Raw genomic sequence first — 24,673 nt, 5'->3', positions numbered from 1 at the left:
AGTTGAGATTCCCAGCCAGCCACTTTTAAGTCATTTTCTTCCAGAATGTCATAATACAGAAAAACAACTACCTCAATGGCAGGAATATCCATAATGGGAGAGTTCACACCCTTTTAGCTCAGGGGAAATCCAACCATGAAGTGGGAAACCACAGACTTTGCAAGTTTCACTGTTATCAAAAAGAATTTATTCTAAATTGAGGACTTGCCAAAACCTTTTCATGCTCTTAGATTTGATAAATTGGATGACTGTAGTAGATAAAGAATTGTGTAAGGGTCAGTCACATTGGCTGGATGGTCACACTCAAAGAGTTTTGGTAACAATGGTAACTGGTTGGCCAGCCACCTCTGGATTGAACTGAAATCCAAAGAAAGGATAAAAGAGAAGACTCAAGGTGTAAATACAACCCTCAAAGCAAGGTAAATAAAAACCAAAACAAAACAAAAAACCCCGTAGGAACAGAAAGCAAGGAGCTTTCAATATTAACAAAGGGAAGGGGACCTTCTGCTCACAGTCAAACAGACAGGGATATTTTGGAGCTGAGCGTGTTGTGGTTTGATATGAGACATGTTCAGTTGGCAATATAGCAATCCAAAGAAACACTGAGAAATGATGGAAACAATTCAAACATCTTTGTGATCAACACAAAAGGAAAGTTGAAATAGCATCCTGAATAGGTATGATCTTTATTTAGCAGATTCTTGCACTGATTCCACCAATAAATGCTGAGTTTCACAAGGAAAAAATGATATTTTGAACATCATAATTCTGCAATGAAACAATAAAGAGATGATAAGGCTATAATCATAAGAAACCAGACGAGTAGACAGCACTGCTACTGGAATGTCAGGGAGTGCTGAGTCACTCTGCATCAGACGCTGCCATAGTAACTGTTTACCAGCAGGTTGGGAATGAGGACAGACTGAAAATAAATAATAATATAAAAATAATGTAAATCCCAGCCTGAAATATATTTCATATGCTTTTTAAAATATTTAACAAAATTTAATACTTCTGAAGGTTTTTTATGTTAGTATTACTTGGGACAAGCAGATTATATTGGACTATTGAATAGACACATAAATTTATTCAAGCAAGAAATAAACTATTTCTTCCCAGTTAGGTTAATATTACTGTATCTAATTGTGGGAGCAAATGGGAACTGCTGTGTATTCATGGGGAGGTGATGGAGTTCCTGTTTTCTATAACCCAGCCCAGACTGTGATGCAAACAGAAGATGAGAGTTTTGGGAGTAACAGTTTCTGGGGTGGATTGGAAAACTTAACATACTTTAGAGAGGTGTAAGCCAAGATTCCTTGGCCAGTTTTTTCCTGATGCTGTCCCCTGCTCTTAGGAAGGCCACTGCTGGTGGTGGCTTTAATGTCTTGGTGGCTGAAGGTCCCCTGCAGGAGAGATAGCTTTTGTGTAGTAGTGATTCGCGCACATCTGTGAATCGTAAGATTCTGGGTGGTTTCCTACCATGGAAAATTTCAGCATCATCATGACAGGTGTCTGTCACTGTGACACCTCCAGAAGCAGAACATCCATTATTATTGTACCAGTAAGTAAGAGCACTTAAACTGCTGTTGAGGTGTGGACAATTTCAGAAAACTCTAGGTGGGCCTTTTGATAATCAGTTTAGCCAAGTTTGCCTTGGACTGTAGTTACAGAGAAGTAGAAAGCTAACAAAGGTTTTGAAGTCAAGAATTAGAGAAAGGTTTATGAGAACTCTGCAGAGATGCAGGAAGTTTGTGGTGAAACACGGGAAGTCACTTGCCTTTTTTTAATCCGTGTAGAGCTTGGAGGAGCTGCTGCAGGAGATGCTGAGGTCAGGAAAGCTCTGCTTTGCAGAGCATAGACAGACGCCTTGCGGCTCCTCAAAGCAAGGGCACTGAGGTCCAGGTGGGATTTGTTTTGCCCATAATCTTAACTGTTATTGTAGATGAACAAAAGATGTTTTCAGGACTCATTGTGCAACTGCATGCACAGATCTGTTTGCGTGTTAGTGAAGGTACTCTTCAGCCAGTTTCCTCTAATTCCTCGACTTCCCTAAGGAAGTATTATTTTAAAATATCATCTCCTCAAAGATAAAGACATCCTGAATCCTAGAACATTTTGGGTTGGAAGGGACCTTTAGAAGCCATCTAGTACAGCTCCTCTGCTGTGAGCAGGAACATATTTGATTAGATCACATTGCTCAGAGCCCCTTCCCACCTGGCCTGAAATATTTTTAGGACAATTTGTTTTGTTGTATTGGTTAGTTTCAGCATTGCGATTTCCAGCTAACAAATTTCAGGAGTCCAAGAAGCAAGGCTCAGTTAATGACACTGGTGGTTCAAGGAGAAGTCTGGGCTTGCTTAGACACAGGAACTGTAGGATCCAGGTAGCCTGCAGAATTTGAGACATGCTAACAGCCTTGCAACACAAAATTTGCCACAGATAGGCAGGTAAAAATTGGCATAGAAACTGTTTTTCATTCTCAAAAAAGAGAAGGCTGTAGGAATAGGCTGCAAATGTTCTTAAGTAAAATAGACTGTGCAGTATTTAATCTATAATCTATCTCACTCTTAAGCAAAATAGATGGTAATAGAAATTATTTTTCCAAGACCTATTTTATAGTTGTTATATTTGATTTTATGGCACTTGAAGGTGTAGCTGAAGTCTCAATTGCTTTGGAGGCATTTACTAAGAAAATTGCAGTCTGAGAAAGTAGATACAATTCTCTTTAGTTTTCAGCTCACGTGTTACAGTGCTTGATGATAGTTTTCTGCCTTGAGACTTTGAGTCTTGAAAGACAAAGAGCCCTTGACTAAAATGGACATGATAATTTTATAACAGCTTTCAGGAGTGGGCAGTGATAACTCTAATACAAATTCCATCAGGTTTAATCAGCTGCTGGACTTCTGTACACAGGAAGTTTTTTATGTCCTTCTCATACTGAATCATAAGGAAACCACATGGTGAATTTTTTTTTTGCCACGAAATAGAAGTACTTCATTTTCATGTGCTTCATTTTCACCTTTAAGAAAACCAAAGTTTTTATCTGCAAAGAAAATGTGTGCCTTTCACAGCTGTAATCATACCTGAACTAGTGCTAATTCCTGGTACAACCAGGGAATTTTATTGGTGTATCTTGGCCCACGTTCCCAAAGAGTTAAACAAACGCATATCACAGCTTGGAACAGACAGTTCTGCCTGTAGTGCAGACTCGCCATGTTAGTGACTCAAACGGCCAAATAAGAAGACAGTGTCTCTTCTACCCTTTGGCACTCCCATCCTGTTTACTCCACTGGCACTCTGATTCCCAGAGGAACGCAAGGCGTGTTCTCACCACCGGTGCAGCCTTTTTAACACCTTCTTTGACAAAGCCCTTCATGTACCATGGAGCTGGGACATCAGTTTTTTACAACTAGCTTGTTCAGGGAACAATCAGAACATAAATCTACTCCTCTCTCCATGTATTTATGATCACACACAGACTGCCTCTTTTTTTTTTCCCCCGTTTAAGTAGCCATGAGCTGTATGATAATATGTCTAGAGGCAATGCCGAGCTGTCTCTGCTGATGAAGCCGGATGTGTTTCAGCATCTCTGAGCGTCTTTAGTACCGCTGTTGTGCAGGTCACTGGCCAGCTGCAATTTCATCTGCTGAAAGAGAAAATAAAGCTATAAAGGAGTAAGTTTCTCTCCCTCGCTCCCACCCGCCGCCGCTCATAGATCCGAAGGGGCAGGGATGCTCTGACTAGCATCCGCGCACCGCCGGCAGCGTAGCCCCTTTTAGGGGGGTTCTGGAGGGTTTGGCAGAATGGGGAGAGGAGGAGGGCTGCTGAAAACACCGCCCTCCGCCGGGGTAGAGACGGGGAGTGTGCGGGGCGCGGCGGACCGAGTCGGTGGGGTGCGCAGTGACCGCCGCAGTGCGCGGAGCGGGGCACAGAGGCCTCTCCGCAGGGATGCTCGTCTCGCTCCTGGGCTCCGCGGGCTCTGGGTGGCTGCTGCTGGGTGAGTGGTTCTTCGACCCCCCTCGGCAGAGCGGATTTGTCCTTCTCCCCTCCCCTCTCCCTGGTTCCCGGCTCCTTTCTCCGCGGTGGGTGGTACTGGCCCGAACCCTCCGAAGCGGCCTCTGGGCCCGCTGTCTGGCTCCCCATGGCCCTCTCTGCTCCGGGATAAAGGGTTTTCCAAACTCTTCAGAGGGAAGAGGCAGGCGGGAGCTGCACTCTGCATGGGGATGGGATGATATTCGGAGTGAGGCGTGGGATGGAGAGCCGGCACGATGAGCCGCTAAGGCAGTGGTGCAGAGAGCTCAGCTGGATGCGTTACATAATAGCTCTCAAATAGTCCTGCTGGTTTGTTTCACGAGCCCATCTCTGGTAAATTTGTTGGGGCACTTTGTCTGTACTGGGTATGTGAAATAGGGTGGTGTGCTTGGAGGGGTGTGTGAGAGTTAAGAGCTGTTGGGCAAAGGGTGATGCTGGAGCCCATTGTTTAGTGGGCAGGCAGTGAGGATTCCGAGTGGGTCTGCATTAGAAAATTCTTGTGAGTCTGAAACAGGAGGATTTCTGTAAGTTATTTAAAGGTTCATCTTGAATTGGTCTGCTGTGCTGATTTGAAATTGAGTCCTTTGAATCTGTGTCAAGTGTCTTTTCTAAAGAATGGTAATGTTCAATGTCTGTGCTATTTCCCACTTTATTTATCAAAGAGCTTCCCTCTAGACAGGCCGTCTTCCAAGGAGAAGAAGTACGAAGGGGAAAATTATTTTAAAAGACAATATCTTAGCATAATTAGGTAATATATTCTGAGAGGAGTGTTGATAATGGAAAAGATTGTAATTATTTATGTTCATGCCTACTTGCTATTTTTGATTATGAAAAAGGATGTTTCACACTGAAAAAAAAAAGGAACCTAGAATTGCTAGTCTGAATTTTGCCTCTGAAAATATCCTGATGGCTCTCATTAAATGCAGTGGCCTTACAGCTGCTTGTATCAGTAGCTTGAATCAGCTGCTTTAGAACTGTAGTAAAACTCATGCAGTGAAATATGGCCCAGAGGGAATTACATGGGGGAAACAGAAAGGAGGACTTGGCTGGGAAGCTGTGAGCAAATGTTTGTTACTGTATTTTGGGCCCCAAGGCCCTAGGGACTGCTCTGAGCCACATTACTGGTTGCACCAAGCTTATTTATGACAAGAGGAGGAGAACAGGACCCACTGGGAGCAGGTCTCCTGTGCAAGCTCCTACCCTCAGTCCTCCCGTGGTATTGATTTCTTTGCTTCACAACTCAGTGTTTCTGCTGAAACCCCCTTCTTGTGCATCTGGCTATCCCAAAGTGTGTGTCTGGGGCCTTGCTTAATGCCACTTTATTTAGTGTGGGCAGGACTTTAGCCCAATGTTTCTGTCTGCAGAATAGGTGCCTTCAGAGGACAGATGTGTTGTTATTGCCTTTTGCACTGAGATGTATTCCACCACGGGTCATCTCTGGGAGATGGATCCCACCAGAGAGCCAGTGGCTCTGTCTGACCTGGCAGTGTGGCATCTGCTCACCCCTGGAGCAGCAGCTGTTGCTCTCATGTCTGGTTTTCACTTTCTGGTGGCCCGATCCCATCAGACACCGCTCCGTGTTGCAAAGGAGTCACCATGGCTGTGCTGATTTACTGAACAAGGAGCATCTTGGCCATTACAGCCCAGTGAAGCATGCTTTACATTAAATTAATTTCTGGTGCCATTAGAAAAGTTCTAACAAGTTGAGAACAGGTCTATAATGTTCATTTCAATTAAATAATGGTAGAAGTCATTGAAAGTCAAAGCGAACTATTTCCTACTGTGGAGTCTTGGATAGTCTGATGGATGCATAGTGTGGTATAGTAAACAAAACACAAACCTAATGGCAAATTCCTCAAGGGATTTGAACATTGTTGGTTTGGTTGACATTACCCAAGAATTCACCTTACCCCTTGAATCTTTTTGGATTTCCTATTTTTACACCTCTGCTCTTCTCTTCCATGTGACTGCAACCATGAACCTCTTGCCTGCCCTGTCAGTCCCGTCCTACAGAAAAGAAGTCTTTGTTCTCTTGTCTCCTGGCAGCAGCTGGAGGCCAGGCAGGCACCTGCATTCATGTGTGGAGGCACAAGAAGAGAAATTTGCCATCAAAGTGTCCCCTTCCCACCAGCACCAGTGCATCTCCAAGTTATTTCTTGATGCATGCTTACAAAGGGCTGGGAGGTCATCTGGGGTCACAATAGACTTGTATAATCTCACTCCTGATCCTGGTTCTCATGCTGTGACACAGGAGTCCCTGGTGATGTTTTGTGTATAGAGGAGATGCCCAAGGCTGCTCAGCCCAGCCTGTGGAGTGCCAGATGCTGCACCAGAGGCAAAGCTCATCGTGCTGGTTGAGGTATATTTAGCTGCTTTTATTCTCCATCCCTCTATTACTGGTACATTTGCAGATTTGCTGGATACTATCAAAAGAAAATAATAGATGCATTTGGGTTTCCCTGCTCCCTCACAGGAAAAGACAGGACATAGCATTTTTTATCTGCTGCTCCAGAATAATCTGGACATTTGTTTGATTTTTTTCTCCACGATAGAACTAAGGATATTACCATTATATTCAACTAATAAAGAATAGGAGAGAAGCTTTGAAGACAGATGGTAAACTGAATTAACTGAATACCCTCAGAAGTAGGAAAGCTGACTTGGGAGTGAGCCAAAAGCAAAGAAATGCAACATTACATCAGTGAGGGTATAATAGCCCTTTTGATGTCACCAAACACTGCAGAGCACCAGATGGTTTAAATGTTTCATTGTGAGTACATTTCTGAGAGTACTTTGAGAAAAATACCTTCTTCCTTCATCACTGCACAGTTGCAATCAGCACCTAGATATCTTATAGGTAACTGGAGGCAAGTCTGGGTGAGATGGAAAGAGATGGTGGATAATGTGACACAGGCACCTTCTTTTCTGATGGTTTTGTTCTTAACTTTGCCAAATTATTTCTTCATATAGACCCAAATAAAACCTTAATTACTCTCTTTCTGATCAGAAATCAACAGGAAAGAAAAAATCTGTTAATTTATTCTTTTATTTTTAAGTGCTCTGCATACGTTCTTTGGGGATGGGCCAATATAAGTAATGAGGTTTTTTCCATCACTGCTATTTCTGTCTCTTGTGTTATTGTGTGAAGCCAAAGCCCTGCATGTCGTTGGCACCGGGGACCCATCTGTTCTTACTGTTGTCCCTGCAGGGACAGCTCAGAGGAGGGACAGTGCAGACCTCCACTCCTGCAGCTTACCAGTCTTGTCACCTCTAGAGAAGGTACTGGTGGTCCCAACTGCTCCATCCTCTCACCTCTTTTCTCACTGAACAGGAGGGTTTACAGAGCTCAGGAACCCAGACACACTCTGTGAAACCACTCAAATAGAGTGGAGAAAGGTATATCAGAAAGCATATGGCTATAATATATTATATATATGGTTGAAATATACATATAAAATCCATTAATCCCCTTCAGGGACCTTCATGCTCCTTTCCACTCTCCTGCATTTTGCTGTGAGCCATGATTGGCTCTCCAGGAGCTTTTCTTCCCAGATATGCTGATTCAGAGTCTTTGCAAATCCTTTTTGGAGACTTCAAGGAACTGAGTGTTGATTCCGTACACCATGATAAAGGGATGTGTTTTGCTGGGCTTGGATTTATTGTATAGTGTGCCACCAGGACTTACTGATGACAAGTCATTTGCTGTGTCAAAGCCTCCATGCACCATAGACATTGTCACCGAGCCTGCAAGGTGACCTGAGGCTGATGGGAAGGTGGGCAAGGAAGCAGATCAGGGGCTTTGCTTCATTCTGCTTCTTCTTACACTCTCTATATAGGCAAAATTATAAATATTTTGCCATCTTGCTGAAGACTACACTATGGAAAACATGGTAGCTGGTGGTGAGAAAGTAAGACACTGGGATGAGTGGGGATTTTTAGTCAGGAAAGGGTGTCAAAGCCACAGGGGTAGTTCAGCACCTGAGAGCTGGTCTCCAGCTCCCTGCTGCAGCCACACACTTTCCTCACTGCCTGGGCTTTTGCAAGCAGTGATGCAGCTGCTTCAACTACAGGGTGGAGCAGATACTTCAGAAAAGCATGGCTGAAAATGCAGCCCCTTCTTGTCATGGGCTGAGTCCACAGCAAGGTTTTAGCAAAACCCCATGGTGATTCCCCCACAACCCGCAAATTAGTTCCTCAAACTTCCCTGTCAGATACACAGGGGATTTTTCTGTCTTCTATGTTGTGTGGGATATTCCACTCTCATAAACATGGAAAGAAGCTAAATCCAACCAACCTCTCCAAGAGAATTTCTTCCACACCACAGGAAGAAAGTGTGACTTGTCAAAAAAAAGTGTGCCATTCAGTGGAAATCACTGTTTCTCTAGGAAAGCCCCAGTTCAGGGAGGAAAATTCTTTTTATTCATATTTGTCTGCCATGTTGTTGCAAGACTGCAGCTCACATTTCCATTTGCTCAACAAAGCGGTTTCGGTTGTGTAGATAAAATCTCAAAGACACCATATGTGAACTACAGTGAGGAGTTTCCACTAAGTACTGCACAGTCACACTGCAAAATCCCACAGTATGTGCTGGATGAGTTGACCTCTTTGAGATGAACAGGCTCCAAAGGCACCTGCGGGTTTTTAGGTGACTTTTCTCTCTGGGGTCAAGTGTGTAACTTGGTCCAGGAGCAGCAATTCCAAATGATGAGTTATTTGGAAAAACAGCCCTAGTAAAGGGTCTTTTGTCCACTGTTGCCTGTGGCAGAGGTGGATGGTTATCTGTGTAAATCCATCTTTTAGTGGACAGATTCTAGGAGACCCTTTCATTGCTTTCACTGCTGAGGGTTTTGATGATGGCAAGAAGGGGAGCATCAGTCCCACACTTGGGAACAGACACTTGGATGCTCCACCTGGATGCCTGAGTTTGTGTTTTGACCATAGAGGAAAGATAGCCACACCAAAACTATCAGCCAGATCAGCCACTGCAATGAGACTTTTTGCTCTGCCAGAAGAGGTTTAGGTTAGATATTAGGAAAAATTTCTTCATGAAAGGACGGGTCAGACATTGGAACAGGCCCAGGGAAGTATTGGAGTTGTCATCCCTGAAAGTGTTCAAAAAGCATGTAGATGTGGTGCTTGGGGATGTAGTTTAGTGGTAGGCTTGGCAGTGCTGGATTAACCATTAGACTCGATGACCCTAGAGGGCTTTCCCAAACATAATAATTCTATGCTTCTGTAATATTTTAAGATGCAACTTTGGGTCAAAAAGCAGAAGTGCTGAGGTGGTAGGGACCTAGTGTGTGGTGTCATGTCAGCTGATCCTTCCACAGAAGTGTGACTCTCCCTTCTGTGAACATACTTTCATTTGGGAAAGTTCTAGGGACTACAAAATCTTCCAAGTTTTCTCTCAGATTTGCTTATAACTAATCCAGATCCTGCCTATTTGGATGCGAACATGATGTCTCAGCCAAGCTATTTGTTTTTCCCTGATGTTTTCACCCCAGACAATGGCACAGCCTCCTCTCTGGGACAATTGCCCATGTGGCAGATCTCTGCTCCATCCTGTCTGCTCCTGGGGTTGTGCCCCCTCTTCAGCCTTGCATGTTTTGTGTTTGGAAAGGATGGGTTTTTCCTGCTGCTGAGTGCGTGGATGGTGCAGAAGGCACCACAGCTCACTTTGGGCTGCTGCTTGTCCCACTGTTGGATGGAAAATTGCACAGACTTCACTTCTTTTCCTAGGCAAGGCTGTGCTTGTTCATAGCTGAGAATCAAAGAGGCTGGCTGAAATGACCTTTCCTTCTCCCATCACGCATTAGGAAATTGAGGCTGAGCTTCCCCCATGCATGAGTTAGAGCAGTCCCTGGGCTGTGCCCATCCATGTGGGCCAGTGATGGTGCCCAGGGAGGGACAGGGACTCAGGAACATCCTCCTCAGGGAAGGGCCTGCATGTGCCTTCAGATGGTAAGAGTCAGAGCCGTGCTCCTCTTTGCCTCCAGAGCAACAAGCAACTCCTTTCCAAGGGCTATGAAATCTTTAAAATCAGCTTCAGGAGCCATATTGACATCACTGTGATTGCTGGGGTGTCCCACTTGCTGCTAGATGGCCCCAGCCAAATGCTGCAGCAGGGAAAGTACTGAGATGTTTGCTAAGCTGCCTTTTTTTTTTCTCCCCATCTCCAATGGCAAGTATGAGCTGGTCACAGGAACCAGCACTGAGATTGCAAAACTGATTTACTTTTTTTTTCCTCTTTGAAAAAATATCTAGAAAACAGTCAATCGTCCTGCAGTTGATTGAAGTGAGTTGGAAGTGATCTAAGCACTGAAATTACAGAAGATGTGAATGATGCAGAAAATGGCTTTTCTGCAGAAAACAATACTTAGTTATAAGAAGTGGAGAAAATATTTTTTAGTTTGTTGAAAGATTGATTCTTTGCAATGATGGAGAAAAAAAGACAAATATATCAGAACTCCTTTTGAAATGTTAAATATACTGAAATTTAGTATCTCCAGTTGCTGGAAGTTAGGATTTTTTCCTTTTGTTTTTCTTTCTCTCAGGGAATTTTGTCCCATTTGATGCCCAAGAGATAATGACTGGTACTTAAGAGAATAAATATGTGGATGGGAGAATGTTGAATTTTTCCCTTTTCTTTCTGTGGAATTTTTCCCATTGTTATGCTAAGTATTTTGGCTATACCCAGCTCAGTAGCTAAGGAAACAGTTTCTCTCCCAGGGGGGTAAGGAAAAAAGGAAAACACCGAAAAAAGAAAGGTGGGACAAGGGCCGGTTCTCTCTCACTCTCTAGCTCGCTCATGGAATCAGAAGAAGGCAGCCAGTAATTCTATCTACCATCCTCCCCGCAATCCCAACGCCAGAAGCCACGTTCCCTGCTGTCAGACATCGCACTGCTGCCTTCCCGCTTCATCGTATTACCTCCAGGCACTCTGCCAAACACCACAACAGACACCGTGAGGAGGGGAGTCCCTCGTCCATCCCTCACACCTGGGCCACCGCCGCCATCATTCCAGCCCTCTTCAGCTGCGTGGGACCTGCCATGCCCACAGCACCAGTAACTAAGCACAGGGAGAGGGAACCTACAGCCAAAAAAATTAAAACTAAGTTATACTGTTCTGTTTTGTTGTCAATTTTTATAGTTGTTGTTATTTCTTTTGTTTGCCTTGTTAGATATATTAGTAAGAAATTGTTATTCCCATCCCCATATGTTTTGCTTTAAAGCCTCTGATTCCAAAATTATAATAATTGAAAGAAAGAGAGTTGCACTCTCCATCTCAGGGAAAAGGCTCTTGCCTTTTCTTAGCAAATACCTTTCTTTTAAACTAAAACAGAGAAGAAGGGGAACGGGTGCAGCTGGCTACTCTCTTAGCTGAGGGGTTTTCTCTTGGGAAGGGCAGAGGTTTTTGGCTGGTGGTGAGGGGCTGGGCTTGGGTCCTCACTCTCAGATCAGAGAGGAGATGGCTGGGCTGCAGTTGCTGTGGGAAGAATTTGCTGCAGTCACCACAGAGTTCTGTCACCAAAACAGCAGGAAAAACAGAACCCTTCCAACAACATTTTTAATATTAGAGAGTCAAGGCATTACTTTATTCTGGCCAGGATGTTGTTCTGGCCAGGATGTACCACAGAAATAATCTCATCCACATATAGCCCAGGTGTGCAGAGAGAATCATTCCATGACTCATGTTTTTGCAGGATTCTCCCCTAAACTTTAAACAGTCAAAACTCATAGAGATGTATTGTTTCAAAGTTCATTGGTCTAAGAGCTGAGCAACGTCTAGTATTCAGTTTTCCATTTGATCCATATTTCTTTGCCCCTGATGTTAATTAGATCTTCATTCTTTGATTTTCTTATCAGTCCTTTCTGGACCAGATGTCCCCAGCTTTGCAAGAGGCAGCATCTAATGGTAGATGTTCATAGATGGCCACTGATGTTCCGTTGATGGCCTTTTAACCTTACTCCCAGTCTGTTGGTATGTTAAGTCCATCTCCTTAGAGTAATGCTACATCCCCTAAAAAAACGGAAGAAAATTCCTTTCTCCAAGGCAAAGTCAAATCAAGCCTAACTAGAGAGACATAATAAAAATTTAAACTTATATTGTTTCCAACAGTTCCGTCTTTTACTGCTTCTCCTAGCGTAGGTGAGTTTTTGCTCGTAAAAGCATCTGTTGAACTGGAACCTTATCAACACCTGACCTCACTGGAAAAGGGCTCTCACCGCCTACTGAGGTGCCCTAGGGGAAAACTCAGGGCCCCGAGCCCCTTCCAGGGAGCCTCTCCTGGCTGCTTGCGGGAGCCCGGCTGCTGCTGCACAGCCCCGGCTATTTTTTGCCACTGCTTCGGGATTTTTGCTACACTTTAGCCTGACACCCAGCACCTGGCAGGACCGCCTGCTGCTTCTTCCTCCGCCTTCACTTAGGGTTACACTTTGTTTGCCACCGCGGGCTCTGCTGGCCTCTGCCGTTCCAGCCGCCGCTCCGAGGTTCCTGCTGCTGCCCCTGGGGGGTTGCACAGGAAACCCCTTTTCCCTCTCTCCCGCCCGCCATTATCCCCGTGCAGAGAGGCGGCCGAGCTCGCTCCACAGCGCCCCCTGTAGCCGCCGGGGAATCCTCGCACCTGCCCTGCCTGGCTGGGAGCCACCAGCGCCCCTGCCGGCTGTGACCAGAACTACACCACAGGGGAAAGGCTTGACAGCTGAGACAAGGCTGTTGTTGGGTTTCTGCTTTTGTTTGTTGTTGCTGTCGTTGTTGTAGTTTGTTTGCCTTGTTATACACATACATACTAGTAAAGATCTGTTGTTCCTTTTCCCATATCTTTGCCTGAAATCCCTGTAATTTCAAAGTTATAGTAATTTGGAAGAAAGGAGGGGTCACATTTTCCATTCCAAGGGATGTTCCTACTTTCTGTGGCAGACACCCGTCTTTCAAACCAACATTCCAATCCAGCTCAGTTTTAGGTAAAACCATTCTCCATAACGCCAGGTAATCTCATTCAGAATTATCTTTTCTTCAGCCAAATGTTCAAACAGCTCCTTGGAGCTGTGAGCAGCTTGTGGCTAGCCTGTGAGCACCACCTTCTGAAAGGTCACCCAAATTGTGCCAGTGTCCTGATGTCTCCTGAACCTTAGTTCACTGTGGGTCTCCCTTGTGCACCCTCTTGTGTTGCTACAGGGAGGGACACTGGTCACTGAACCAGGTTGCTCCAAGCCCTGTCCAACCTGGTCTTGAACACTCCCAGAGATGGAGCAGCCACAGCTTCTCTGGGCAGGCTGTGCTAGGGCCTCATCACCTTCACAGGGAGCCAGGGTTTCCTTGGAATACCAGAGTCCTGCTTTTTTTCTGCCTGAAAAGGGTCTTTTTGAGCCACTGACTCCTCCAGCCCAAATCTCCCACAGCTGAGAGGCTGCTGAGGGTGGTGTGATGCTCTGACCTGCCAACAACAATTCAGGGCTGTGTTTCCTTTCGAAAAAGACATTTGCATATCCTTTATTCACTTTATTTGGTTAAATATATTTGAAAAGGCAAAAGCTCCGGGTCATTGAGACTGCAGAATGAGCCATCTGGGAGCCTCCTCCATCTTAACCCTTTGGAACCTTGCTCCATCATCCTGGAGGCTTAAAATATCAAGAAAATGAGATTTTAAGGCTATTTTGCAGCAGGTATGGGGAAGGAGGCTGGAGACAGGGAAAGACCTGACAGAAGTCAGCAAAAATGTGCCATATACATTTGAACTGTAAATTCACTTATGTGCAGCCACAGACTGACTTGCAGAGAGTTTGCAAAATTTAGCATAGACAGAAATGTCTTCAGGGTGACTTGAAAGTACCTGTGAAAACAGGAGAGCAAAAACAAGTTACAGTGGTGTCAGGCACAGACAGGTGCAGGGTGCTTCAGGATGTGGGATCAGCAAAGGGAACTTTCTAGAAACAAAAATAGAAATAATCCAATTGCTGCTTTAGTTAACAAAATACATAAAAACCCCTGAAGCAACAACAAAGATCCTGAAACATAAGCCATGTATTTAAAAAGAATTCAAACAATGTAATTGTTTGTTATTAGTTTCAGGAGAAAAAAAAAATTTCAGCAAAGTAGTTCATTTGGAATATTTAAGGACATCTCAAACCATAGCCAAACCACAGATTTTTCAAAAACCTTCCATGAGATGATGCCAAATCCCTCCTTTTCCCTCATTTTCTAGCACAGTACCAGGCCCTTGCTGCCAAGGGAGCTGGAGCTGGGTGTGAGATGTGGTTGGGGATGTGGTCTGGCTGGTGGATGCCAGCCCTGCTGACTGCCAGGGTGCAGGAGAGACTCCCTTGGACTGGGCCAGGACACAGCCTCTGCACCTCACTGTGTGCTGCACCTACCATGCTCAGTTGCAATGTGGAGACTGCACTTCTGGATGCCTGTAAAGTGTTTTGAGGGTGACAGCTGGGAAGAGATGCATAAGCAATAAATTCATCATCCTGGGCTTATTTTTGTTACCTTGCCATCAGTTGGCATCTCTGCGGTGTAAGGAAATTGAGGGTTAGAGGGAGAGGAGGCAAAAATACTTGCCCAAAACCATAATATTAACGTTCTTAATTATTGAATTAATTCTCTGTTCCTTCCTGCTGTTCTTTGGAAGTGTTAAAAAATATAGGCTGTATAAACATAAAAGCATATTATCTGACCAGAAAATATAGAAAAGGAAAGAAGACCACTAAAAAGACACACAAGGCAGTAAAGTTCCCCTTTCTTACACATTATTTGAAATAGTAGCTGGTTTTTATTTTCATTTGAGGCACAATTTTCCATGGATGGGCCTTCAGAAATGTAGAGATACTTTTGGCAGATTTCTGTTCTGTAACTGAAGCTGTCACTCTGGTTTATGGGAATGTCCTTAAAACCATAGCAGCAGCTGGGTTTTTTTTGAGTTATCCTCAGAGTTCTGAAGGGCCAAGTGGAAGTCTTCCACAGAGCAATGGAAGCTCCCAAGCTATCTCAGCTCTGTGTGGTTTCCTGGTAGTACAGCCTCATTTAGCTGCTCTACATAGAGTCATAGAATAGTTTGTGTTGGAAAGGACCTTTAAAATTCATCTAGTTTAACACTCCTACAATGAGAGGACATCTTCAACTAGACCAGGTTGTACCAAGCCCTGTCCAACCTCATCTTGTATGTTTTTAGGACTGAGGCATCCACAACTGCTCTGGGCAACCTGTGCCAGTGTGTCACCACCTTCCTTATAAAAAAATAATTCCTTACATCTAGTCTGAATTGACCATCTTTAAAACCATTACACCATGTCCTATCCTGTATTCTCCTGGCTGTAAGCAGCAATGTTTAAAATTCAACCTTAATCTGTGTTTCTCATTAATTTTGATAGAGTATAAAAGCATAGAGAGCTTCCATAGGTTATTATCTTTTATAGGACTCTTTAACTTTGTCTTTGGCTGGGAACATTAAATGCACTGTGATTTATTGATTTTTTTTTTCCTGGATGGGTCAAATCTCAGCCAAATCCCATAAAAGTCCTTTGAAGTCTTTCCATTGTTTTTACTGGTATGTGGGTCTCACTGGGCTTTAGACTGAGCACAAAAGGTGAAGTCTAAATTCTTTTGTACTAATATAAACATCCCTGCTACTTAATGCTCTTAGTTGAGGGTCAGTTTGGAGCAGATTTCTAGAGAAGCAGAAGTCACCCACATCCCGGTTTGAAGCTTAAAGGGTATTGTGGCTCCTATTGCCAAGGTGGGGTTCTGGATGCTCAGCATCTCCATACTTAGCCCCACCAACTCTCAGCTTTCTGTTCTGCAGGGCACAGCTCATACATCTGCAGGAGGATCTGAAAACAGACTTGAACTGTTCTCTGTGCTCCCATGCCAAAAGATCTCATAGCAAATCCCTGTTTATGAAGAATTTCATCCTTTCTCTTGGCTGTGAGTCCAAAAAATGAGGTTGTCTTCCCATAAAGCCCTGTCCCCCTCTGCCCTGCAAATTACCCGGCAGAAAATTCTGGGGCAGGGGAAAGCCTTTGTTCAGTGTATTAGTTAGAGTATGCTAACATAATTTTTCGCTTAAGGTAGGCAGCCCACATTCAGCTTCCTTTCTGTTCTTCAAATATCTCCAATGGTTATTTCAGAGAGTGAGTCCATATACATATGTACATGCAACAAAAGCAAGACAAGAGAAAGGGAATTACTGCTTAGGGTATTTACAGAATAGGTAAAGGGTGTTTCAGACTCTACCATGAAACATGTTATACTCAACCTCACCACCTATTCTGAGGGTATATTGCCCAGGGTGAGCATCATCTTGGTAGGCAAGACCAACCCTTACCAGCAGGAGCTTAAAAGAAGAGATCCATAGAGCAATATGTTGTTTTTAATCTAATAATAATTTGAAATCAGGATTCCCACATCCTCTTTAGGGCATTTCATCATGAACACAGATATACTGAGACTGTAGGCTACTGGTACTGAAGCTCCCAGCCAGCCAAGGACTGTTCACACACCTGAAATATTTTCCTGACTACAAAGATTCTGTCAAGCTGTGACTCATAAGGAACAAAGGGGCAGGAGTCTGAGTTGGTGAATATTGCTGAGGTCCCATTAAGCCAGCAGTGTGATGCTGATTTTCACCTGCAGACCATTCAGCCTAGTACTTCCTGTCCTACCCTGGCACTTTGACGAATTAAGCCTGATTGCAGAACATCACCTTGACCCAAAGGAGTGATATTTGACAATCTTGCCTGAAATCTCATTAATTAGTCTCTTCATTCATGGGTGTTAAGTGCTCTTTGAGAATTCTCCATTATGAAATCAAATATCACATATCATAAGTAAAATTTAGTACAGGTCAGACAGAAACTTCAATAACTATGGTAATAGTGAGTCTTCAGACAGCTGCTCACCCTCTGCTCCCCGCTTTTCTGCCAAGTAGCTGTGGGGATCCAGCCAGGAAACAAAGCAGTTGAGGAAAACAATCATTTCTGTGTTAATAATGCCAGATATTCAGCCTCTGGAAGGGTGGATCCCTCAAATGCCTTCCTAACAGCCAGAGTCCTAAGCAAGAATTGAACAGTAAAAAATGAACAGTAAATAACGTGATGCTATGGAGCAAGGGCTTCCGGGGGCCCAGGGGTGGCACGCCCGTGCTATCTTTGCTCAGGAGTGGGAAGTTGGAAGCTATCAGACACTGTTGGCTTTCAACTGAGTGAAATGTTCTTGTAGTTAAGAGAGTATCTCAGCCAGATCTCTTAAATGTAAATATTAATAATTTATCATGACTAATGAATTTCAAAGTTGTTATTTTGAGTGTAAATTAACAAAACTCGCTTTGGGCTGAAATACTAGAGTGTTGGGGTTTTTCTTTTAATATACATAGCAGTATAAGGATGATATTGGCAATAGTTACTCTATTACTATTTTATTGATTCGAGGAATTTGTATTTATTCTACTTGACTATCACAGAATGTTTTGGGTTGGAAGGGTCCTTTAAGGTCATCCAGTTCCAATCCCTCTGCCATGGGCAGGGACACCTTCCACTAGATCAGGTTGCTCCAGGCCCCTTCCAACCTGGCCTTGGATATACAGGGGTGGGATGTAATATCTAATGTAACCCTGCTCTCTCTCAATGTGAAGCCGTTACTCTGTCCTGTCACAATCTGCCCATTTAAATGTCTGCCCATACCTGACCTATGAAGTTTCTAGTTCAGCAGACCTGAACTGGTGGCACAGACTTTCTCAGTGTCAGAAGCTTTCTTTTATGACGACTTTTCCCAAAGGAAAAAAAAAATGCTGTTTCTAATTTTAAACTACGCATTTGCAGGAAAGTTTTACAGTTTTACACCCAAAAGCCTTGCTTCCAGCCTGTAAATCCTCCAGTATGACAGAGATATGCAAAAATACTGCAATATTCTAATTTTAAACTACGTATTTGCAGGAAAGTTTTACAGTTTTACACCCAAAAGCCTTGCTTCCAGCCTGTAAATCCTCCAGTATGACAGAGATATGCAAAAATACTGCAATATTCTAATTTTAAACTACGTATTTGCAGGAAAGTTTTACAGTTTTACACCCAAAAGCCTTGCTTCCAGCCTGTAAATCCTCCAGTATGACAGAGATATGCAAAAATACTGCAATATTCAGGAGCAGAGAGGGTGGTTCCTCTCTGGAAGGCGGCTCCCATCGCCGGGATGTGGAACCTCAAGGGTTACAGCGGGCATCACTGCTGCTGCTGCGTTAATACAGCCTAAGCCGATATTAGTCAAGCTTAACTTCTTTCAGCCGTTTGCAGATGGAAGGGGGAGGGACGCCCTGGAGTCAGCAGTTCTGACAGTACTGTGCGGGAACAGAGACGTCAGAGCCCCGGCCATGAGCTGACCGGGCACCAGAGGGACTGGGGGAACCGGCGAATGGTGAGTCCCGCCGAGGGTTTCATTATTATTATTGCAGTGCCTGTGAGGAGCCCGGCAGGGATCCGAGCGGGATCCAGGAGTTGCCTTCGGGAAAGGCTCGGGTGGATCTGGGAGGACCCGGGAAGCTCCAGATGGGACCCCTATCCCAGGGGCCTCTGGGCAGGCTCCACTGGAGTTGGGCTCCGGGAGGCTGAGCAAAGCGAAGTCGCAAAAAGCAGAGCGACGGGAGAGCTGCTGTGCAGAGGGACCCCAGTGCTGCTAGGGGTGGGGTGGGCTTGTTTCGCAGGGGCGATGCGTGACAGCTCTTGGCGGGGCCGTGGGACGGGGGTCACTGGGCTTTGGCAGTTTCCCGTTGTTGGGGGTGTTTCCAACAGCCTTAGTGGGGCGAAAAGCTCCTGCCCGGCTCTGGCTAGAGTTCTCGCGCTACGGCCCCGTAGGTTCCGCTTGGGCTGTGGGCTCCAGAGCACGGGATGACAGCCCTGGGGGCCGGAGACCTACCCAGCGCCCTTGGAATCATCGGTGAGGGCAGCTCTACCTGCACCTAGTCAGGCGTGGGGGCAAGTTCACTGGGATGCAGGGATGGAGCCTGGAGTCTGGGGCTTCCCTAGAGGACTCTGCCCCTCATTGCCGCAAACTCTCGACTCTACGTCTCGGGGCTTGTTTCCCACAGCAGAAGCTATGTGGAACCCAGTACACCTGTATAGTTTTGTGTAAGAGCCTGGCGGAGAGACGGAAACTTTCAACCGGCTTTTAAAATGCTGTTTATTGCATAGACGAGGTTACAGCAATTGAGGGTCGTGGGTGAGCCTATAGATGCTGGCTCTAGGCAAGCCGTGTGTCCTGAAGCCCATCTAGTTCTGGTTTCAATGCATTATATACTTTTCATTACAGACTAGTCAATACAGGTAGTCAATACATGACTACCGACCAACATCATACACAATATCTTTTACATTTACATATAACCTATCAAAACTGCTAAAATTACCATATTATGTTAGTGACTAGCCAATGATCGGAGTTAGTAGTTATATGTTAAACTTGGGGACTTGTTCTGCAGTGGAAATTTCTGAGATCTTTTCTCTACTTGCAGCATTGGCTTTCTTGTTTGCTGTGAAAATCCTTTTGTTTGGTAGAAACTTCTTTTGTTTGAGGTGGATTTATCCTTTGCTCTAAGCCGTAAAAGCCCCTTCCAACTCACTTGCTCATTGCCTTCTAGTTACCCAGTAAGACTAGCTCAGCAATTCTTTTATTCTATATCAAAACTTGCTTTTATTCCTATAGAACCTTCTGTATATCTGCAAAATGCCTGCATTAAATTCTCATCCTTCCCAACAGCTGTGGCTGACCTTGAATCCTGTGTTAAGTTTTAGGCTCCTCACTCTAAGAAAGACATTGAAGTGCTGGAGTGTGTCTAGAGCAGGGCAGTGGAGTTGAGGAAGGGTGTGGAGCACAAGACTGATAAGGAGCAGCTGTGGGAGCTCAGCCTGGAGAAAAGGAGGCTCAGAAGGGACCTTACCCCTCTACAAAGGAGGTTGAAGCTAGGTGGGGAGGTTGGTCTCCTTCCAAGTAGCAAATGGAGGAACAAGATGAGGTGACCTCAAGATATGCCATGGGAAGTTTAGGTTGGATATTAAGAAAAATTTCTTCTCCAGAAGAATTTTTCAGCTCTGGAAGAGGCTGCCCAGGAGAATGGTGGAGTCGCTGTCCATTTAACAAACGTGTAGATATGGCACTTTGGGACATGATTTAGTGGCAAGCCTGGCAGTGCTGGGGGAATGGTTAGACTCTATAATCTTAGAGGGCTTTTCCAACCTAAATGACTCTGTGATTCTGTGACATCCTTCTGATTTTATAGGCGTTCTGTGTCTCAACTTTCAGCCACCCAGACTTCATTGTAGGCTCTTTGCAATGTATATCTCTGCCTGAAGGATCTCCTGGAGCTGGTGACAAAACTTGCTTTTGCCAAATCTATGCAGCAGTGGTAGATTGCAAGCATTCAGTACTGTGTGATGCTGTTCCTATTTCCTTGTTGTGCACTCACACTTTCCTCAAGCATGGAACCATGAGCATGCTCCATCCACATGGGAAGATCCACCTGCTGTCTTGAGTGTGAGAGCTCATGGGGGTGCACCTTGCTGTCAGGGACAGAACATGAAAACCTTATCTGTAGCTATGAAATCCCCTATCTGGACATAGCATGGTTTCTTGCTTGCTGTGTTGTGTATGTGCCTGTTGCTGGTGCATCCCATCCTTTGGCATTCTGGGGAGAGAGAGGGTTGGGGATGTGAAGAAAATGGAAGGATGATGTTTACAGTAGTTTCAGAGAGCCTCCTGGAAGGCAGGTCCCTGCCTGCTGCTGGAGGCGTACCGTATACTGGGTCAAGCATGGCCTCTGGTACAGCTGCAGAGGTGACTGTGTGCACTGTGGGGCCTCCTTGGAAAACCTTCTGCACCTGGGCAGTGAGAGTATCCCTAATGCCATGACCCTTTCTGCAGTAATCATTCTGGTTTTACTGATAGCATGCAAGAGAGAAACACCAAGTTGTGCTCCTTTAAAAGCATGGTGATACTCTCAAGCACAGAAGAGATTATTTTGAGAATCTCTGGCTGTTTGCAGGCAGCGTGTTTCAGTTCTGGCTGGAGGCTACTGGCACAGGGCCCAGGCAGGCAGAGGACACGGCTAGGGGCTAGTAGGTCTGTGCAGTGGGCAAGGCTGCTGCATCATGCTGCTCCTGCCCTGACTGCTGTCCCCCACCTGCAGTGGGAGGGGGGAGTTGCTTTTCTTTGGATTTTTGGCACACAGTCTGCCTCTTTATTTTCTTGCCCCTTACTGCACTGCAAAGTTGCCAAATAAGCTTTGAACAACTTTCTAAGCTGCCTCCAGTTTCTGGTTTGTTTTGGAATAAAACCTGGAGCAGATTCAGGCAGTCATGTTCTATGTGCACAGAGTCTAGATAAAACTCTGCTCTGTCCATATGTACTTAGGCTTTGGTATCCCCTCACTCCTTCCCATCTTTGCAAACAGGGTCCTTTAGAAAAGCACTACAACTACAGGGCCAGGTTGGATGGAACTCTGAGCAATCTGACCTAGTGAAGGGTATCTCTGCCCATGGTCTGGGGGATGGCTGGATGATCTTCAGTGTCTCTTCCAACCCATTTGTGATTCCATGAACTTGCAGGGCACTTTCTTGGTAATTAACCTGGTCTAATTATGGTCAGCTTACTCGAAGAGAAGGATACAACTGTATTTGTTATGGCTAGTGACACTACTGTTACTTTTTTGTAAGCTCCCATTTTTGATGTCATTTTCCGTTTCAGTTTCCGGTGTGACAGTTGTAATACAGTCTTCATGGGCATGTTTGACACAGAGCTGGCAGAGCCTTTCAGTCCTCTCCTTTTTTATATGGTTTTGCTTTAACTGCAGTGGCAGGTCAGTAAGTATTGGAGATCTTCAAGCTGTAGGATTGGCATAAAGAAAATTGCTCCTTATAATAATAAAGGCAGTGTTTAGGTGTGATATGGCCCAAACTGTGAGGTCTCTATATCTGCAGCAGAAGACGAAAATCTAAGGTGTGATAATGCACAGGAAGCCTCCTGTAGACAGCAACAGGCCAAATTTCCAGGATCTTCATGACTGGAGACTATGCCAGCTGCAGTCTGGCCTTCTTATCCCTGCTGTGAACACTTGCTGCATAACTATTGATATTGCATAAGGAAACGCAAAATTGAAGTTTCACCAAGTAAGTGTTTTGGTCCAGTCTGAGCTGTCAGAGAGACAGTGCAGGCTAACACCTGGCTTGGAAGTGGTATTCAAATTATACCTGTTTTTCCCTCTCCTTTGCAGGACTAACTCTGGGCATGCCACTGTGTCATGTCTTAAGCATTATGGAAAATTTTCTGTTATGAGCTTGTTTAGTTTTCTGTGTCACTTTGGATGAAGCACTCCCATGATTGCCTGAATGCAATTGGTTGGCAGGATCCTCAGAGGGTTATTCAGAAATCACTTTATTCTGGCGCTGCTGCCAAAAGAAAAGGCAGCAACGAACCCAAAAAGTTTTGGAGCTGGATCAGTACCCCTGGACTGGTGCAAAATATTTGTGCTGGTGCCTGGGAAAGGCAGGGTGGATGTGGGAGTGATGGAAGGGGCAGATAATCAGGAGGACTCCTTGCCCTGGCAGGCCTGGAATACTTTGGGGCATCCTAGCCTGTGTGGGCTCCATCAAATTGTGCTCCAGGCAGGGGTGGATGTGATTGTGTGGTGGGTCAGGGAGTCATGCAGGGAGGACATGACCCCACTCTGGCACCAGGATGCCATCTGATTGTGCCAGGTGGGGATTTGCTTGTAAACTAACCACTTTTTCTGATACTATAGCCAGACAATTATTTCTGTGCCAAAAGCCATGAGGGGCCCCTTGCCTTATGCCCACATTGGGGCCCCTCATGCCTCAGTCCAGCAGTGGTGTGAGTTGGGGTCATCCATCCTACCCTGCTAGAAGCCAGAAGGAATCGGACCTGTGCAGTTTGTGCATGCAGCAGGTGAGCAGCCAGGGCTCTCCCTCCAACTTACCTATATCACTGTGACTAGTCTCACACAGTGACCGTCCAGATTCAGCCAAGGGCAAGGCGTGAATAGTCATGGAGAGCTGGGAACTGGCAGTGCAGGGACTTGCCTGCATGTGTGTCCTTGTCTGGCAGTGACCTGCTGTGGGAACAGCAGAGCAAGCCCTCAACAGCCAGAGCACTGCATGCTTGTGGTGCCAGCTTCTTCCCTGTCTGATGTTGTACCCAAAATCTCCTTGTCTTCACCCAACGATGGGCTAGGGGCTTTGTAGAGTGAGATGGGCACAGAGGGCCTGGCTAGGGCATGTTCATGAGAATGAAAATGAGCCGTGCAGTGAGCTGAGGAGGGGAGTACATCCCACCTGGGTACATTCAAGGGAAAGTCCCTTTGTGGTTCTTGCACCTCTGCACTGCCCAGCACTGACAGTGCTGCAGAGCCTTCAGGTGAATGGGGTTCTTAGCTGGACCAGGGCCTCTACAGACAGTACTAAGGTTTATTTAAATTCAATATTTAAAGGCAAACATCAAAACTTTCCGTGGCAACAAGCTATCAAGCTCTTTGCAAAGCACATTCACATCTCCACTCTGCCAAGCCAACTGTCAGGAGTGCCACTTCCTTCTCCCTTTCCATTCAGTGCTTCTCTTTGTACTCTGCTCCATGTAACTATTTCTATGCCATTCTTTAAGCTGTTTGCTGCCTGACACAGAGTATTTAGGAATCATATAGTATATGGAACAATCAACCATCAATGTCAGTAAAAAATGAAAAAGGCCAAAACTCAACCCAACCAACCACATTCTTCACAAGAACTGAAACTGACAATTGCTTATGGGTACTTCTGGGAGCAGGGGAGCTTTGCAGATATTCTGTGAGCAGTGTCCAGAATGAAGCCCCAGCCCTGGCAAAAGCAGCCCCACAATGCACTGTCAGGATCCAGCTCCATGTGACGATGCCAGCAGCACATGGCACTTCAGCATGAGCCCAGAAAACATGGGGAGGGTTCACTGCCACCTGCAAGCTTTGCCATAAGGCTGAGTGGCAAATTCTCTCCTGCTGTAGCCACCTCAGTGCGATGCTCCTTAGACTATGCTGCTTGTGAGCCAAGGAATCAGACAAGGAGGGAACAGGCTCTCCTTTCCCTAGATGGAACTTTGCAGCCCCTGTGCTGATTTTGGAGCAGTTGTGTGAGCAGGCTCCAGAGAACTGAACACAGTCAGAAAACCCCACAACTTTGGTGGTTTGCTTTGCCTTCTGGCTGGGTTATGTTTTAGCTTGGAGGAATGGCCTGAACTTGCTTGGGGTGAGCACACAGAAGCTATACTGGCATAAGGGGAACAAGATTAATATGATGACAGGGATAGTGGGTGCAAAAATATCCCATGTAGGTTTTTCCATCTGAACTCCATCCATATACTCTGCAACCTCAGACTGAGGTTTTTAGCCTGGTCAATGAAACCACATGACTCTGGCTCATGCTGGTGCTGAGTAATCTTTTAAGGATGTTTCAGCAGTTAGAGGAGCTTTTTTGTTACTGTGCCTAAGGCAACTGATAAGCTTCAGAGACAGTAGAGCTGTTGAGCTTTTCCCTTTTGGTAGGAAACAAAATGCTTGCACTGGCTTCTTGATGCTTTGTTATCTAGAGGAGTGGCAGATTTGGACCAGATTCCCAG

At 45.2% G+C, this 24,673-nt stretch overlaps 1 protein-coding gene and 1 long non-coding RNA gene across 13 annotated transcripts in view; both read left to right on the top strand.

Annotated features, from left to right (window-relative positions):
- Positions 1-3,533: 3,533 nt before the first annotated feature.
- Positions 3,534-24,673, top strand: part of ACSL6 (acyl-CoA synthetase long chain family member 6) — a 59,833-nt gene continuing 38,693 nt past the window's right edge. For 3 of the 12 annotated variants that reach the window (XM_088173757.1, XM_088173749.1, XM_088173748.1), the window contains exon 1: positions 3,852-3,997. In XM_088173757.1, coding sequence (XP_088029883.1) covers positions 3,949-3,997 — 49 coding nt within the window. In that variant the 5' untranslated portion in view covers positions 3,852-3,948. Of the gene's footprint in view, positions 3,675-3,846; positions 3,998-18,285; positions 18,440-24,673 lie in introns of those variants that run through there. The other 9 variants (XM_088173750.1, XM_088173751.1, XM_088173758.1 and 6 more) reach the window with 8 other exon arrangements.
- On the top strand, positions 4,080-11,158 carry LOC148221986 (uncharacterized). Its single transcript, XR_015806992.1, has 3 exons — positions 4,080-4,365; positions 6,284-6,391; positions 10,834-11,158. It is a non-coding gene; the product is annotated as an uncharacterized LOC148221986 (long non-coding RNA).

Source organism: Sturnus vulgaris, chromosome 15, assembly GCF_052056855.1.
Source record: "Sturnus vulgaris isolate bStuVul1 chromosome 15, bStuVul1.hap1, whole genome shotgun sequence".
Taxonomy (NCBI): domain Eukaryota; kingdom Metazoa; phylum Chordata; class Aves; order Passeriformes; family Sturnidae; genus Sturnus; species Sturnus vulgaris.
This window is presented reverse-complemented; position numbering and strand designations above follow the sequence as displayed.